The following is a 16231-nucleotide window of genomic DNA, read 5'->3' on the forward strand; positions in this document are numbered from 1 at the left end:
GTCATTGCTTACTAAGGCAACATTTAATGTAATAATTTTATTTAGCCAAATGATTTTGGGGATGGACCATGTAGCATGAAGGCCCACTGTTTCTCCTTTGTATTTTCAAAGTGAAATTCTATACATGTCTGCTCAGAAGAAGCCCCCATTGAGTTCAGTTCAGTGGGACTTGCTTCCAGATAAGTGTGTATAAGATTGCAGCCTCAGTTGCTCTAACTGTTGTGTCTCTTCTTCCAAGAGTCTTGGGGCCAATTTATATATTCAGAGTGTTGGTGGAGGGGTGCCTGCTTAAATGCCCCCACTTTCCCCATCTTCTATACGTATTGAAATAAATCCTAGAGAAAGCTTTGCTGAATCCATCCTCCTGGCATGCTAGATTTGTTTGTATAGGAAGCTCTTGGGAGGGGGACATGAAAAACACGAATTTCAGCCTGAAGTAGTGCTGCCCATGAAAAGTATCAGCATATGATTCTGTTAAATATATCAACACTGGTGGTACAACTGGACTCCACCACTTCAAACTTTCTATGTAAGAAGCTCCCTGCAAATGGGGAACTACTAGACCAAGGAGAGGAATTCTACGCTAAAACATTCTCACTGCTGTGCTAGTTTCCCATACAGAGAACATACTCTACATGAGAACCTTCAGAAATATCACTCCCTTGCTCTTCTGCAGTCTCATGTGGTGCAGTCTGAAATTCTTACCCTGCATAAAAGAGAGGCTGGCTTTCAATTGCATTGATTTTGGTGCATTGTCACTGATCTGCTGTGACTGCTCCAACTTGGGATTTTTTTTAATGAGATGCGCAAGGCTGCACTTAGAGCTACAACCTGACATATCCTGAAGGTTGTGGTGCCAGTTAAATATTAATCCTCCCACTCCACCCCATGACGACCCGCTTCCTGGTTTGAAAATGTATGATGTATTCTAAGTGCAAGGAGATTTGGAGCAGAACAGCTAGACTGGGACATGGTAACACCCCTTGCTTATTCAGTATGAATGGTGCCCACCTGAAGTGGTGCTTAAAACAAAAGGGCTGCCAGGCAGCAGACTACAGCTGGTTGTATTTGCACATGATATGTAGTTTTGGCCTTAATAGAAAAGCAATATAAAAACAAGGTGGTGTATTGCCGTTTGTTGCATTATTATATTCATGGAATATGGTGAAGCCCAATGTTTTAATGTTGTAGTAGTAGTAATAATAATAATAATAATAATAATAATAATATATTTTCCCCTGCCCATCTGGCTGGGTTTCCCCAGCCACTCCCCATGTCCATCAATTAGGTTAGGCAATTTAATTATCATAGATAATATTTGCTACTTGTCCTTCACAAAAAGTCCCAGAGTGTTGTGCAATAAGAATACAAACGTACCGGTATCTAAAACCAAAAAGCATGAAATACCAAGCAAAAGAAAAGAATGCAACATCAGATAACAGAAGAGAAACCTCACATTCCATCCATGAGAGCCTGGAGATTAAGTTAGATTCTTAGCAGAAATAGCTACAGTGGTACCTCGGGTTACATACGCTTCAGGTTACAGACTCCACTAACCCGGAAATAGTACCTCAGGTTAAGATCTTTGCTTCAGGATGAGAACAGAAATCATGCTGTGGCGGCAGCAGGAGGCCCCATTAGCTAAAGTGGTGCTTCCGGTTAAGAACAGTTTCAGGTTAAGAACATACCTCTGGAACGAATTAAGTACTTCAGCCGAGATACCACTGTACAGTCTGTGGACAAGACAGTATGATGAAGGTGGCCCTAAATGCACTGGATTCTCGGGGGCTGGACATTACTGACAGCGAAGCAGCGTAAGAGCCACAGCCACATGTGCCTCTGAGTGCTCGTGGTATTCATATACACAACTCCCATAATCCCTAAGCATTGACCATGCTGCCTGGGACTGGTGGTAGCTGCAGTACAACAACCTTTAAACAGCTACAGGTTCCTTGTTTCTGTTGGGCAGATAAGGGTGGTGGCAGTGTTCAAAACCAACCAGGCGCCAGTCACATTTCATGACCGGCAGTCGGCCTTTTGCGAGCAAGTGGAGTTGTCTGGTAGCACCTAACATCTCCATCTGGCAGGCTGGCACTGCTGTCATGCCGAAGACATGCCTCTTTTGCTGCTGCTCTGCCCCACGAATCAGCTGAGTCATGCAGCAGCAGAAGACGCTCACATGTACAGAAGCTGTTTGCTGGCTGCTTCCTTCCATGGGCTGCTTTGCCTCCCCTTCCCACCCCAAACATGTAAGTTCTTATCTAGCACACTACTTTGCATAACAGATTTTTAAAATTTGTTAATAAAAAAATCTTTATTATTCTTTCTTCTTTCTTTTTTTAAATAGTGTTACCAGCTGGGTGGATCAGGGGAATGCTGTGGACATAGTGTACCTTGATTTCAGTAAGGATTTTGACAAAGTCCGCCATGATATTCTTGTGAGGATGCTGGTAAAATGTGGGTTGAAAGAGGTAACGGTTAGGTGAATTTGTAGCTGACCCAACCCAAAGAGGACTCATTAATGGTTCCTTGTCATCCTGGAAAAAAGTGACAAGTGGGGTGCCACAGGGTTCTGTCCTGGGCCTGTTGTTGTTCAACATCTTTATAAATGACTTGGATGAAGGAATTGAGGGGATGCTAATCAACTTTGCAGATGACACCAATCTGGGAGGGGTGGCTAATGCTGCAGAAGATAGAATCAGAATTCAAAATGACCTAAACAGACTGGAGAACTGGGCTCAGGCTAACAAAATGAATTTCAGTAGGGACAAATGTACTGTTCTGCGCTTAGGCAGAAAGAACCAGATGCACAAATATAGGATGGGGGACACTTGGCTTACTAGCAGTACATGTGAAAAGAATCTAGGGGTCTTGGTGGACTACAAGCTTAACATGAGTCAGCTGTGTGATGCAGCAGCAAAAAAAAAAAAGCAAACACTATTCTAGACTGCATCAACAGAAGTCTAGTGTCCAGATCAAGGGAAGTCATAGTCCCACTCTCTTCTGCCATGGTCAGACCACACTTGGAATACTGTGTCCAATTCTGGGCACCACAATTTAAGAGGGATGTTGACAAGCTGGAAGGTGTGCAGAGGAGAGCAAACAAAACGATTATGACTTATGAGGAGCAGTTGAGGGAGCTGGATATGTTTAACCTGGTTAAGAGGAGACTGAGAGGAGATATGAGAGCCATTTTTCAATATCTGAAGGGCTGTTCACATGGAGGCGGGAAAATGCTTGTTTTCGTCAGCTCTGGATAGGAGGACCCAAACCAATGGAGTCAAGTTGTAAGAAAGAAGATTCCGACTAAACACCAGGAATAACTTTCTGACAGTAAGAGCTATTTGACAGTGGAACAGACTACCACAAGAGGTAGTGAACCCTCCTTTCTTGGGGGTTTATAGCAGAGGTTGGATGGTCATCTGTCATGGATGATGTAGATAAGATTCCTGCATTGCAGGGCATTGGGCTACATGACCTTTGTTTTTTGGCCAGTGTGGTGGTTGAGTGAGTTATTTTGTAGTTTGTGTATGAGCGTCAGCTCAGAGACATCGTCAGGCCCTTCAGAGACTAACAGTGCAGGAGGCCACCACTCCATAAGAGCCTGTGCCTGGTGATAGGTGCTTACATCCTTGTTTAATAGAAAACACTTTGCAGGTAAGAAGTCTGTTCATAGCCCAATGGTCTGACTCCATGTAAGACAGTTTCATATATTCATTTGCTCCTGGGGTCTCCAGGACACAGCATGGCAAAATAGAACACCATTGTGCTCTCATATTCAGGCTATAAATGCTGTGTAAGTTGCCAGAACTGCTGACACAACTTCTGATTTTACTGATTTTGGTGAAGAACATCGGTGGAAGTGTCATTTATTAGTGAAGAACTAATAGCAGGCCTCCTGGGCATCCCCTGAACGTGGAATTTGTTCCCCCTGTCCATTGAATTTGACACCCTTGAGTTAGAGGGTCTGTGAAGACTTTAGCCGCTGTATATCAATTGTAGTGTTTGTTTTTAAGACTGGTAGAGCGATCTTTCACTCTTGTGTTTTGTGAGTGAATAATAGATTGGGATTCTGACAGTTCTGTGGCTTTGCTGGTGCAGAGTTAAGCAGCAGGATGCTTAAATATTCCTTTTGTGGTTTTACATAGCGTTCCTCATTTTGAAGCAGGCTGCCTTGTTAAAGGAAGTGCAAGAATGCTAATGTGGAATACAGCCTTGAGGCTTCCCATATGCTCTTAAAATACACAAGCATCTGTATAATTATGCAAGTTTAACTTTCCTGGTGCTTAGCTAGTATAGGCAATAGGGCATTTCAGACTGTAAATGAACCTTGCAGAGCAATTTTCTGGTGCAATGTGGACTGTGGCTTTTGAATGGAATGCTTTGCCTGTTTCTTTGTTATACCTTTTTCTTATCTGTTATATTCCTTTGCCATTCATCCTGTTTCCCCCTCCTCCTTTTCAGGAAACATGCCTTGAATTGCCACCGAATGAAACCTGCTCTCTTCAGCGTGCTATGCGATATTAAAGAAAAAACAGGTGTGTTGGTATTTTTATACAAAATTCATTTCTGAAAACTAATCTTTCTGGCACATGGGCTGCTGCAACTGTCTTTAAGTGCTAAATTTACCATTAATGCACTGTAGCCTTCCAGCCACAAGCTGATATCAGTGAGACTTTGGGGTACATGTCCTTTCTTTATGGAAAGATAAAAAATATATAATTACAAGTGCACAGAGTTAAGATGACACACAAATAAGAAGAAAAGAGAAAAGAAATAGGACCAATTTAGAAAACAAAACAGAACAGGCTTTGGGGTACATTTCTTCAGAGAGTCGCTGTTTAAACCCATTGACTTCATTAGGATTTTAGCAGCCAAACTTTCTGTGTAGGCTTGTGACCTAAATTAGTAAATTGAAAATATCCAGGCATTCTTGTAAAATACTTGTATGTTGTTTGAACTAGTGTATGTACTAAAAAAAGATGAAGGATGGCTGTTTGACTATCTAAACACATACACCCCCCCATGCTACATGTATGCTACATTTCTCATTAGCCAAGATATCAAGGGCTAACATCATCCTCCCTTCATGCTAACTTTCTAGAAGTGAATGGCTTTTGCTTGAAGCCACCCAGTGTTATCAGCTATTTGGTGATAAACACCATTCATTTCTCAACATTTCTTTCTACTTTGATGACCTCCGTATTGTATTTATTCTTCCAAGTTGATTGTATTTGGATTGTAGACAAACCTCTTTTATGGGATAGGCAACTTGTTGAACACGGAAGACCACAGTGGAAATGTCTTGCTCTAGAGAGCTGTGGCTAATTTGTATAATTTAATTTCTGCATAATGAATGTAATTTGCATAATATTCAGAATAACATAATCAGCTTGGTAATGGCAGGTGATGCTTTTTATGCTGGGTCTGGCATGCAACCATTACAGCAATCGTAGATGTCATGACACAAAGATCTGCGAATGACAGATAATGTTGACTGTCAACCTGGACTGGCGGGCAGTCTTCTAAAATTAATGTGAACTATACATCTCTTACACTGTTCTTTGCCTTTTCAGTAAATAATTCATGCATGCTTGCAGATGAGTACAACATATTTTCCAGCCTGTCTCCATATTCCTGTATGCCAGAGCAAGGCATGAGCAGTAGATCTGGCAAACTCTTCACCTAGAAGAAATTTTTGTTTGCCCCCAAGCAAGTGGCTACCTGCAGGGTTAGGACTGTGGTTGGGATTGTCTCCCATCTGTACAGGATTAACATGCAAGTGATCTTGGTATATGGACCAAATGCAAAAGTAGCCAGGGCTTCTTTACTTCAAATAATTGTGTAGAAGAAGGGATGTTAGCAGGAGCGTTTAGTAATGCAGGAGTGAGAGAAGCTGTACCTTCTGAAACTCTCACTTTTGCACAACGGCCAAAGGTACAGGGCCTTTGTGCTTCTTTGCACCTGCTTACCCAATAATGGATATAGTTTCTGATTTTGACTCTATAGTCTCTTGGACCCACAGACACTACATCCTTGTGTTTCAGTGCCGCACAAGCCTCCCTCAGATGAACAGGAGTGGTATCCTTACCTGGCAGGGGAGATTCCTTGATCATGAAGGAGGTTTTCCCAGGGTGAGGCTCCTCCACTGCGCTGACCCCTGCGATTTCCCCAAATGTGGGAAACTCGACTGCCTTTATTTGTGGGGAGTGGTGAAAGGGTATGGCTGAGCTCTTCTTGCCCAGCCACTGTTCATTTCAGTGTAATTTGCATGGGTGCAAACTGATGGTGCCTCATGGGTCAGCTCTCTCTGTCTTGCACTCTGTCACACTCAGTGAATCCCCAAATGGGTTGTCTCAGGCGATTGTCTTGTGGTCATGATGGGGTTGTGCTGTCTGGTTGTGTTTTGAGATTTTTTTTACAATCAAACCAGAGGAGAGGATTAGGTGGAAAGTTCTGTGGGAAGGCAGAAGTCTGTGGTAATCTTCACTCAATGGTGACAGTTTTACTGCCCAGTTTAACCATTTCTTTGTCCACACACCTTTTTTTAGTTGAAGTGGGGGAGCTTTTCCTTTCTTCAGTGCAGCTTAAAGTTCGATGAAGCCACACCTATTTACATGATAATAGTGGAGAAAACAATAATAAAGACATAATATTTAAAGAGGTATTTCCCTAACAATAATTAATAATAGCACTGTGTTCATTCTACATTACACGGTAATTCATTAATCCTTACACGAGCTACGTAAAGTAAGCCAGCATTATTATCCCTGTATGACAGAGGCCGTGAGAGATAGTAACTTGCCTGTTGACTCCGGCTGGGGTGAGATGCGACACAGCAGCTTCTCAGCTGACAGTTTATTCTTTTAGGCTGGAGTGTATGTGTTAGTTGTATTATTCCCTCTGTTAGAACACTCATCCTTCTGTCCTCTCAGTTGACAGGTTTTGCAGGTTGTTTAAGTTCTTCAAAGCCTGTTTGACCATAGACAGCAAGGGGATAAAAGAAAACAGTGTAATGGAAAATGAAGAATTGTACCTCCTTCAGCCCTTTTGAAAGCTAGTGTCTGTCTCTATCCTTGGTTACATTTGCTTTCTGTATATGATACGAATTAGAAACACATCCCTGATGCTCAGAAATCAATTGCTCATTCAAGGTTTTAATGACTAGTTTTTCAGTAACTTGAGAATTTTATTATTTTTTTTATGTCGCATAACCCAGGCCTGTAACTATACGTGTTCAAAGTAACGGAAAGACTAAGAGAAGAGGCTGCTCTTCGTGGGTTTTACTCTAGTAACTACAGATATATGTTATTGGTTACAGTGATATTTCCTGGGCTAGAAAAGGCTTAGGAAACATTGCAAAGAGCAACCTGGGCATGCTTGCTCTATGGGTAGCATATTCTGTTTTCTTTTAACAGCAATTGGCCTTTATTGTAACATAGCTTTACAGAACTAGGAGAATGCTGCCTGTTTTATCTTTTATTGGGTTTGTTCTCTCCCTTTCTGCAGCTGAAAGAGCATGGATTCGCAAACTCTGCTTAATGAAATGTGTTTCCTGGTGGGATTTGCCTTTCTGGGTGTGCAGTTTGCATCTTTTAAAATGTGCAAGTTGAAATTCATTTCAAGTTGAACATATTTGTACCAAGGGATTGCAGCCCCATAGTTACGTCGGATTTGTTTAGGTCTCATAGGTTTTTGAATGTCTGATGGCCTGTCTGTTCCTTATTTAAATTATGGGGAGCAGATGTTACTGCTTCAAGCAAACAAAGACCTGGTCATAGTGTAGCATCAGGGTTGAGGCTCTGTTTTAACGATAAAGGGTCACAAGCTTGTTCTCAGTTCTGAATCAGTTTCAAATATTGGGCCTTCTGTTTGTGCTCTCCTCTTCCCTTTTCTCTTCAGTCAAGTGCCCGCATGCTTGCAAGAGCCAATGGTAAACTATGAGAAAAATTGGTGTTTCTCTCACTAAATGTGGTGATTCTCTGCCACTATGTGCATTTGGTCAAGTATATATTCTAGGCCACCTCTTGTGTTTTGACTTTTTCTAATTTTAAGACAGACTGCTGATCAATTTGATTCCCTCCCTCCCTCCCTCTCTTTCTTTTTTCTTTTCCTTCTCCTCCTGCAATGAGGCTACATTTTAATATTTTAATGTTCCATTATTTTAATGTTGTATTTTATTTTTGTTTTTAAGTTGTAATCATTCATCTTGTTTTTATTATTGCTTGTAAGCCGCTCTGAGCCCGGCCTTGGCTGGGGAGGGCGGGGTATAAATAAAAAATTATTATTATCATCATCAACAAGGGCACTTGACATTCTTCACGTTTGTTGGAGGGGTCCTAAGAGTGCCCTGATCCTTGAATATAAAGGTTCTTGGCATCTCAAAAGTCTCCTCCAGCACCATAATTCAAAAGCATCAATTCTTCGGCGATCAGCCTTCTTTATGGGCCAGCTCTCACTTCCATACATCACTACTGGGAAAACCATAGCTTTAACTATATGGACCTTTGTTGGCAAGGTGATGTCTCTGCTTTTTAAGATGCTGTCTAGGTGCTGTAGATGCTTTCTATTGCTTTTCTCCCAAGGAGCAGGCTATCACCATCTGCAGTGATCATGGAGCCCAAGAATGTAAAATCTCTCACTGCCTCCATTTCTTCCCCTTCTATTTGCCAGGAGGTGATGGGACCAGTGGCCATGATCTTCGTTTTTTTGATGTTGAGCTTCAAACCATATTTTGTGCTCTCCTCTTTCACCCTCATTAAAAGGTTCTTTAACTTCTCCTCACTTTCTGCCATCAAGGTTGTGTCATCTGCATATCTGAGGTTGTTGATATTTCTTCCGGCAATCTTAATTGTGGTTTGGGATTCATCCAGCCCAGCCTTTTGCATGATGAATTCTGCATATAAGTTAAATAAGCAGGGAGACAATATACAGCCTTGTCGTACTCCTTTCCCAATTTTGAACCAATCAGTTGTTCCATATCCAGTTCTAACTGTAGCTTCTTGTCCCACATAGAGATTTCTCAGGGGACAGATGAGGTGATCAGGCACTCCCATTTCTTTAAGAACTTGCCATAGTTTGCTGTGGTTTACACAGTCAAAGGCTTTTGCATAGTCAATGAAGCAGAAGTAGATGTCTTTTTTGAATTCTCTAGCTTTCTCCATATATATACTTGGCTGCATGTGTCACTCCTAATTGTGAAGCTCTTAGTGCTAGAAGGCACTTGTGGGGGTTTCAGCAAAACATTATTCTGCCCCCCAAAATACTCTCTGGAGAACAGGATAATCCTGGTGGTCAGATCTCTCCCCCCCCCCCACTGTAAAGATATGCAAAGAGCATCAACAGTGGAAGAATAATGGAAGATGTTGTTATTAATGCTGTGGAGGATATGCAGTGGAGAAGAGGTTCAAAATGGGAACCTGGGAAGTCAGTGTTGTGTCACTCATCACCGCTAGAAATACTTCTACCACATGCTCACATTTTGCCTGTGCAATTCACATTTTGCAGGAGCAATTCAAACATCCCAGTGGATGAGAGAGCCAGAACTGCCTCTCATATTCCCAGAAAGGAGGGTAACTCCATCCTGCCCCCTCCGGTGAGGATTCTTTGTCACCAGGGCTTATCTTGGATCAGAGCTTGGTGGGGGAGTCTGCTGCTGAGGAGGGATGGCTCTTTCTCCTTGGCAAGACAGACAAACAGCCACTACCATGGACCATAAATTAAAGAACTTGTGCTTGAACTTGCATTTTGCTCCTCCCACACATTCCTCTTTACAGTGGTACCTCTGGTTAAGAGCTTAATTCGTTCCGGAGGTCCGTTCTTAACCTGAAACTGTTCTTAACTTGAAGCACCACTTTAGCTAATGGGTCCTCCTGCTGCCGCTGCTCCGCCAGAGCACAATTTCTGTTCTCATCCCAAAGCAAAGTTCTTAACCCGAGGTACTATTTCTGGGTTAGCGGAGTCTGTAACCTGAAGCGTATGTAACCCGAGGTACCACTGTACTTATATGTTATTTATTTATTTATTTATTTATTTATTTATTTGTGAGTGAACCTGAAGGCAGGGACCACCTTAGAACTGATTTTTGTTAGCAGCTCTGAGAGCCTTTTTGGCTTAAGGGTGGCGTATAATGCTGTTAATAAATAATCAATAAATAATCAACTAATGGTACGGAGATGGGTCAGGGATTTTCAGTAATTATTGCTATGTTCAATAGTGTGCCCCTTTTGAAATTCTGCTCCATTTTTAATTGCAGTGGTGTAGGTAATGTTTTTCCTTGACATAAAATGTGCATTAGCAGAAAATTTGTCAAAGCAGTGTAACAATGCTTTTAGCTGCCCGCCCCCTGTCCCCCCAAAACAGTACTTCTGTCTTGTCAGGATTCATCCTCAATCTGTTAGCCGCCATCCATCCTCCAACTGCCTCCAGGCACTCACACAGGACATTCACCGCCTTCACTGGTTCTGATTTAAAAGAGAGGTAGAGATGGGTGTCATCTGCATACTGATGAACACCCAGCCCAAACCCCCTGTTGATCTCTCCCAGCGGCTTCATATAGATATTAAAAGGCATGGGGGAGAGGACAGAACCCTGAGGCACCCCACAATTGAGAGCCCAGGGGTCTGAACACTCATCCCCCACCACCACTTTCTGGACACAGCCCAGGAGGAAGGAGCGGAACCACTGTGTAACAGTGCCCCCAGCTCCCAGCCCCTCTAGACAGTCCAGAAGGATGTTATGGTTGATGGTGTCAAAGGCCGCTGAGAGATCCAGCAGAACTAGGAAACAGCTCTCACCTTTGTCCCTAGCCCACCGGAGATCATCAACCAGCGCAACCAAGGTAGTTTCAGTCCCATGGTGAGGCCTGAATCCCGATTGGAAGGGATCCAAATGGTCCACATCCTCCAGGCGTGCTTGGAGTTGTTCAGCAACCACTCGCTCAATCACCTTGTCCAAGAATGGTAGATTTGAGACTGGACGATAGTTGGCCATATTGGCCGGGTCTAAAGATGTTTTTTAAGAAGCTGTTTAATGACCGCCTCTTTCAGCGGGTCTGGGAAGTCTCCAGCTCGCTTTTATTACCCAGGATGGGCAAGGATCAAGGAGACAGATGGTTGTTTTCACTTGTCCAAGCAAGCCTGTCCACATCCTCGGAGGTGACAGATTGGAATTGATCCCATGTAACATGACTAGAAGGGACACGGGTGGCGCTGTGGGTTAAACCACAGAGCCTAGGACTTGCCGATCAGAAGGTTGGCGGTTCGAATCCCCGCAACGGGGTGAGCTCCTGTTGCTCGGTCCCTGCTCCTGCCAACCTAGCAGTTTGAAAGCATGTTAAAGTACAAGTAGATAAATAGGTACCACTTCGGCGGGAAGGTAAACAGCGTTTCCATGTGCTGCTCTGGTTTGCCAGAAGCAGCTTAGTCATGCTGACCACATGACCTGGAAGCTGTATGCCAGCTCCCTCGGCCAATAAAGTGAGATGAGCGCCGCAACCCCAGAGTCGGCCACGACTGGACCTTACGGTCAGGGTTCCCTTTACCTTTAACATGACTAGTCAGGACTCTAGCACTCTTCCGCCCCGGCCCTGCTCCCACGGTGGAGTCTACCTCCTTCTGAATCCGAGCGACTTGATATCTGCAAAAAACTTGCAAAAGCATTGCAGGAGATCTTGGGGTCCCTACCAGGCCCCGGTGATGAAGGTGGTTCCGATAGATTTCGAACCACCTGAAAGAGTCTCCTGCTGCTGTTTTCTGCAGATGCAATGGAGGCGGTGAAGAAGGGCTTCTTCGCCGTCGCCATTGCCAATTGGTAGACTTGACATTGAGCTCTAGCCCGTTCCCAGTCTGATTCGGAATGAGTTTTCCACCACTGGTGCTCTAGCCGTCTCAACGATTGTTTCATCACCCTCAGCTCCAGGGAAACCATGGGGCTGTCCAGGCTCCATGCAACCGGAGAGGGCGCTTCGGAGCCAGACAGTCAATAGCCCTGGTTAACTCCGCATTCCAGCGGGAATCAGCTGAAAGGCCATCAACTTGGGATAAAACATCCCCTACCACTCTCTGGAAGCCAATTGGATCCATTAAGTGGCGGGGCCGACCATCTGAATCCGTCCCACCTCCCTGCAGAGGGGAAGGGTCGTGGAGAAGTTTAGAACTTGTTTTGTACACTTTAGCAATTTTACTCGGTGTTAGATACCAACGATATATCGTTTTCATATTACTTTCTTTCAACGAACAGCATGTAGTAAATTTTATTTCCTCTTTTTGTAACTTTTCCCAGGATGAAAGTTGGATATTATATCCAAAGTCTCTAGCCGAATGTATCATCACTGGCTTAACTTCTTCGTCTTTTTTATTCCATTCTAAAATTAATTTGTACATTTTTGATAAAACTTTCACATTATTTTCCAACAGATCTATTTCAAACCTCGATCTCGTATCGAAACCTTTTTTTGTCAACCTTGAAAACGTCATTTAATTGATGATACTGCATCCAGTCTGTTAACAATTCTCTAATATCCTCTTTTTTTCAATTTTAATTGGTCTCCTGCCTCTTTTAACAAGTCTTTATAGGTGGCCCACTCGCTTCTCATATTTACTTTTTAAACTGAGATTGCTTCCAATGGAGAAATCCACCATGGTGTTCTTTGTTCTAATATATTCTTGTACCTATCCCATACCTGGTAGATTGACTTTCTTATCAAATGGTTAAATAATTTCTAAACTGCAATCAATAAAACAACGACAAGCCACAGTGTATAAAATAATACAATACAAATTGAGAAGCAGCGACTGGAGGGTGGAGCAAGGCAGGTGGAAGAAGGCCTTGCCTGATGAAATCTCTCCCCTCACATTCATTTTTGCAGCAGATATTCTACCCCAAAATGATAATTTCATCCTTCCCCATACTTCAAAATCCTTCTTAATTTCTTTCCATGTAGGTATGTAATAGTCTTTGAATACATTTATATTTTTGGCAGTTAACCATACCCTAAATATTCAGTTTTCTTCCCCACACGTATTTCTGTGATCTGTTGTAATTTTTCTTTTAATTGTACATTCATATTTTTCACCGACATTTTAGTTTTTACCTTATTGAGTTTAAAACGAGCCACTTGGTTTTATACTTTTATACTTTCCTCTGCTCTTATAATGTTCACCAGAACTTCAAGGAACCAGTATAAACAATAATGGTGACAGGGGACATCTCTGTCTTGTTCCTTTTGTAACATCATACTTTTCAGCTACAATTCCCAACACTGGTTGCGTTGTGGTCTAAACCTCTGAGCCTCTTGGGCTTGCTGATCAGAATGTCAGCAGTTTGAATCCCCACGATGGGGTGAACTCCTGTTTCTCTGTCCTAGCTCCTTCCAATCTAGCCATTCGAAAGCACACCAGTGCAAGTAGATAAATTGGTACCACTGCGGCAGGAAGGTAAACGACATTTCTGTGGACAAACAGAGTCGCCTTTGACTGGGCTTAACCGTCCAGGGGTCCTTTACCTTTACCTTTTACCTACAATTCCCAGCACCATTAACTACAATTCCCAGGGTTCTTTGGGGGAAGTCACGTGCTTTAACTGTATTGTGTGTTTGCATTCTAGATTTGACCTGAGAGCATCTTTCTGTTCTTCTTTTTTTAATGCTGAAAGTGTCTTTGAACGTATGCCCATGCACTTTGAGGAGCAGCAGCACATATTAGTGTTTCTAGTTGCTTTTGCATGTGCAGCCTGATCCTATGCTTTCTTACTCCCAAGCAAGTAGGCATAGGAATATATTCCAGTAAAATCTTAGTTGGCAGCTCCTTTAGTTGTGGTCATATTCTGAACTGAGCCAGGATAACACTGAGTCATTGGATGGAGCCAGAATACTTGAGCTGCTGATATATATGGAAATTAGCTCATTAAACTATCTTCTTCTCAGTGTTAATAGCAGCAGCTGAGGTTTATAAGGAAGGGAAGACTCTGCCAAAGCTGCTGCTGCTGATGCTCAGTAGCACTAAGGATGAGGAATCAGAAGGGATGCTTCCCTGTCTCTCATCCTCCTTGATTTTAATGGAGTTGCATGGCCAAAATATTTCATCTTGCATCTGAGGGTAGATTATAAGGTCCTTGGGATCAGAGGGTGTGTTGCGGTCCAGGTGCAAAGTAAGTGGGGTTGGGCGCGCAGGCCTGCAGAGGCCTCGACTTGTTCTACATGAGCAAATTAAGGATTGCCATTCAAATACTTAGATCAGGCATCCTCAGCCTTGGCCCTCTAGATGTTTTGAGACTACAGTTCCCATCATCTCTGACCACTGGTCCTGCCAGCTAGGGATCATGGGAGTTGTATGCCAAAAACATCTGGAGGGCCGAGGTTGAGGAAGCCTGACTTAAATATTAGCATTGTCACTTAAGCTCAACCACTGAGCTCCCTCTCTCCTTCCAGTTTCTCTTGAGTGAAACCTTTGACCACTGTGTGCCAGTGCTGCTGTTTTTGTTGACATTTGTTGCCGTTTCCCTAACACTAGTTGAACCTTATCTTCCTTGGTCCCTGAAGAGAACTGGACATTTCAGCCGGGGCTTAACTTCAGTTGGCTGAATCAGCTTGATCGTCCTGTGTCTGCTTCTTGAATATGTCAGTTAATCGATAGATATGTTTTTCCTCTAGTAGCACAAATGTTCCATCATAAGAGAGGACTATGAGCCCTGCTGCTCTGTTGCTACATGGAAGAGAAAAATCTGGATTGGAAAACAAGCCTAACAAATGGCATATCATTCTTGTTTTGGCACCGGTGCTCTCGTACAGTTCATTACAGCACCGCAGCATGTTAATTAATGATATGTAAATATATTGCAATGATTGCATTTGCATATTGAGTGAGGCCTCAGTACCTTAGGTTGTGATGTGTTTTAATTAAGGGCTAATTAGAAATGATGGGAATTTCACTTGGCTCAGTCTAATTATTTTCCATTTTGATGAATATGTAGAGAGTGTTATGATTAGCTATCAGAACAAACCATGGCATGTTAGTGGATGTAGCTGCCCAGGTTCTCAGGGGTTTATGGGGCTGAGAATTGTCCATTAAAAGCATTCATAAAAATTAGGGCTGCCAGCCAATGGAAAGGTTTCTTTTAGTCAATTTATTGTTGTACTATTACTCATTTAATTGATTAATTAACTGATAAATATTAAAGTAATTCGGTTCAAGTGATTTTTTGAGGCTATTTAATGAAGATAACAGTTCTCTCAGCTAATTAACAGAGACAAATCCATTCTTTCCTTGGAAAATAAAGTGCTTTGTCTGAATGAAGAGAAGCTCTTTTACATGGGAACTTAAGTTACCATGCAATTAGAAGCCCACACTAGAACCTGTGACTAATTTTTGAATCCTGTTAACTCTTTTGGATTTAATAAAAATTATTTATGACTAATAGAGTTTCTGAGAGCTTCTTTCAGGTCTGGTGAGATGAATTTAGCATTTAGGATGCCGGTGTGTACACACTGGGTGCTTTGCTGCAACAGGTGGCGTTGCAAATGCTCACAGCCATTCGACTCCTACAGCCTGCCAGTTGATGTTCTGGGCAGAGCTATTCCTGAGTCCCAGGTGATCTGCATTATCTGAGATGCTGTCATTGCTCAGCCGTTGTGCTCTGCTCTGCCTGGGCTAGGAAAGATGGATTGTGGAAAAGGCGGAAAGTGTGTTGAGGCCCTGCCCAATTGCAGCCCAATTCCACCTACCTTAGAGAGTAAGGGTGGGAAGTGTGTGGGGCTGCAGGAGAGGCATAGGGACTAAATGAGAAATATGAAGCAGCAACCTTGGCCTGCACACACATGAAAGAAAGCAACCAATGTGGGATGACTCTTTTTCAAACCTCTGTTCTTTTTTTAGTAACGTTTTATTAATTTTCCAAAAATAACAAACATAAAAAACAGTAACAATACAAAAACAAAACAAATTCACTTCCCTCTAATCCCTTCCTTGGTTCAATTATTTATCAAAATACTGCATGTCCATTATTAAGTTTCTAACATATTTAAATCATCTATTAGAGTGAGATACCATCTATACATCATTTTCATGTAATTTTCTTTAACCGCCACACATGCTGTAAATTTTATATCATTCTTCCATAATTTTTCCCATTCCATCATCTGAATATTATGTCCCACACCTTGTGCCCATTTAATCATGACTGACTTAACCTCTTCATCCTTCGTTTCCCATTCCAACAACAGATTGCACATTTT

At 42.5% G+C, this 16231-nt stretch overlaps 1 protein-coding gene across 4 annotated transcripts in view; it reads left to right on the forward strand.

The window, feature by feature from the left end:
- Nucleotides 1–16231, forward strand: part of PBX4 (PBX homeobox 4) — a 35572-nt gene that overhangs the window by 7649 nt on the left and 11692 nt on the right. For all 4 annotated transcript variants that reach the window (XR_013983170.1, XR_013983171.1, XM_080996124.1 and 1 more), the window contains exon 2: nt 4465–4538. Coding sequence is in view for 2 of the 4 variants with exons in the window: in XM_080996124.1 (XP_080852250.1) it covers nt 4465–4538 (74 nt within the window). In the remaining 2 variants the exon portion in view is untranslated. The remainder of the gene's footprint in view (nt 1–4464; nt 4539–16231) is intronic.

Source organism: Podarcis pityusensis (assembly GCF_964106645.2).
Source record: "Podarcis pityusensis genome assembly, chromosome: 2".
Lineage (NCBI taxonomy): Eukaryota > Metazoa > Chordata > Lepidosauria > Squamata > Lacertidae > Podarcis > Podarcis pityusensis.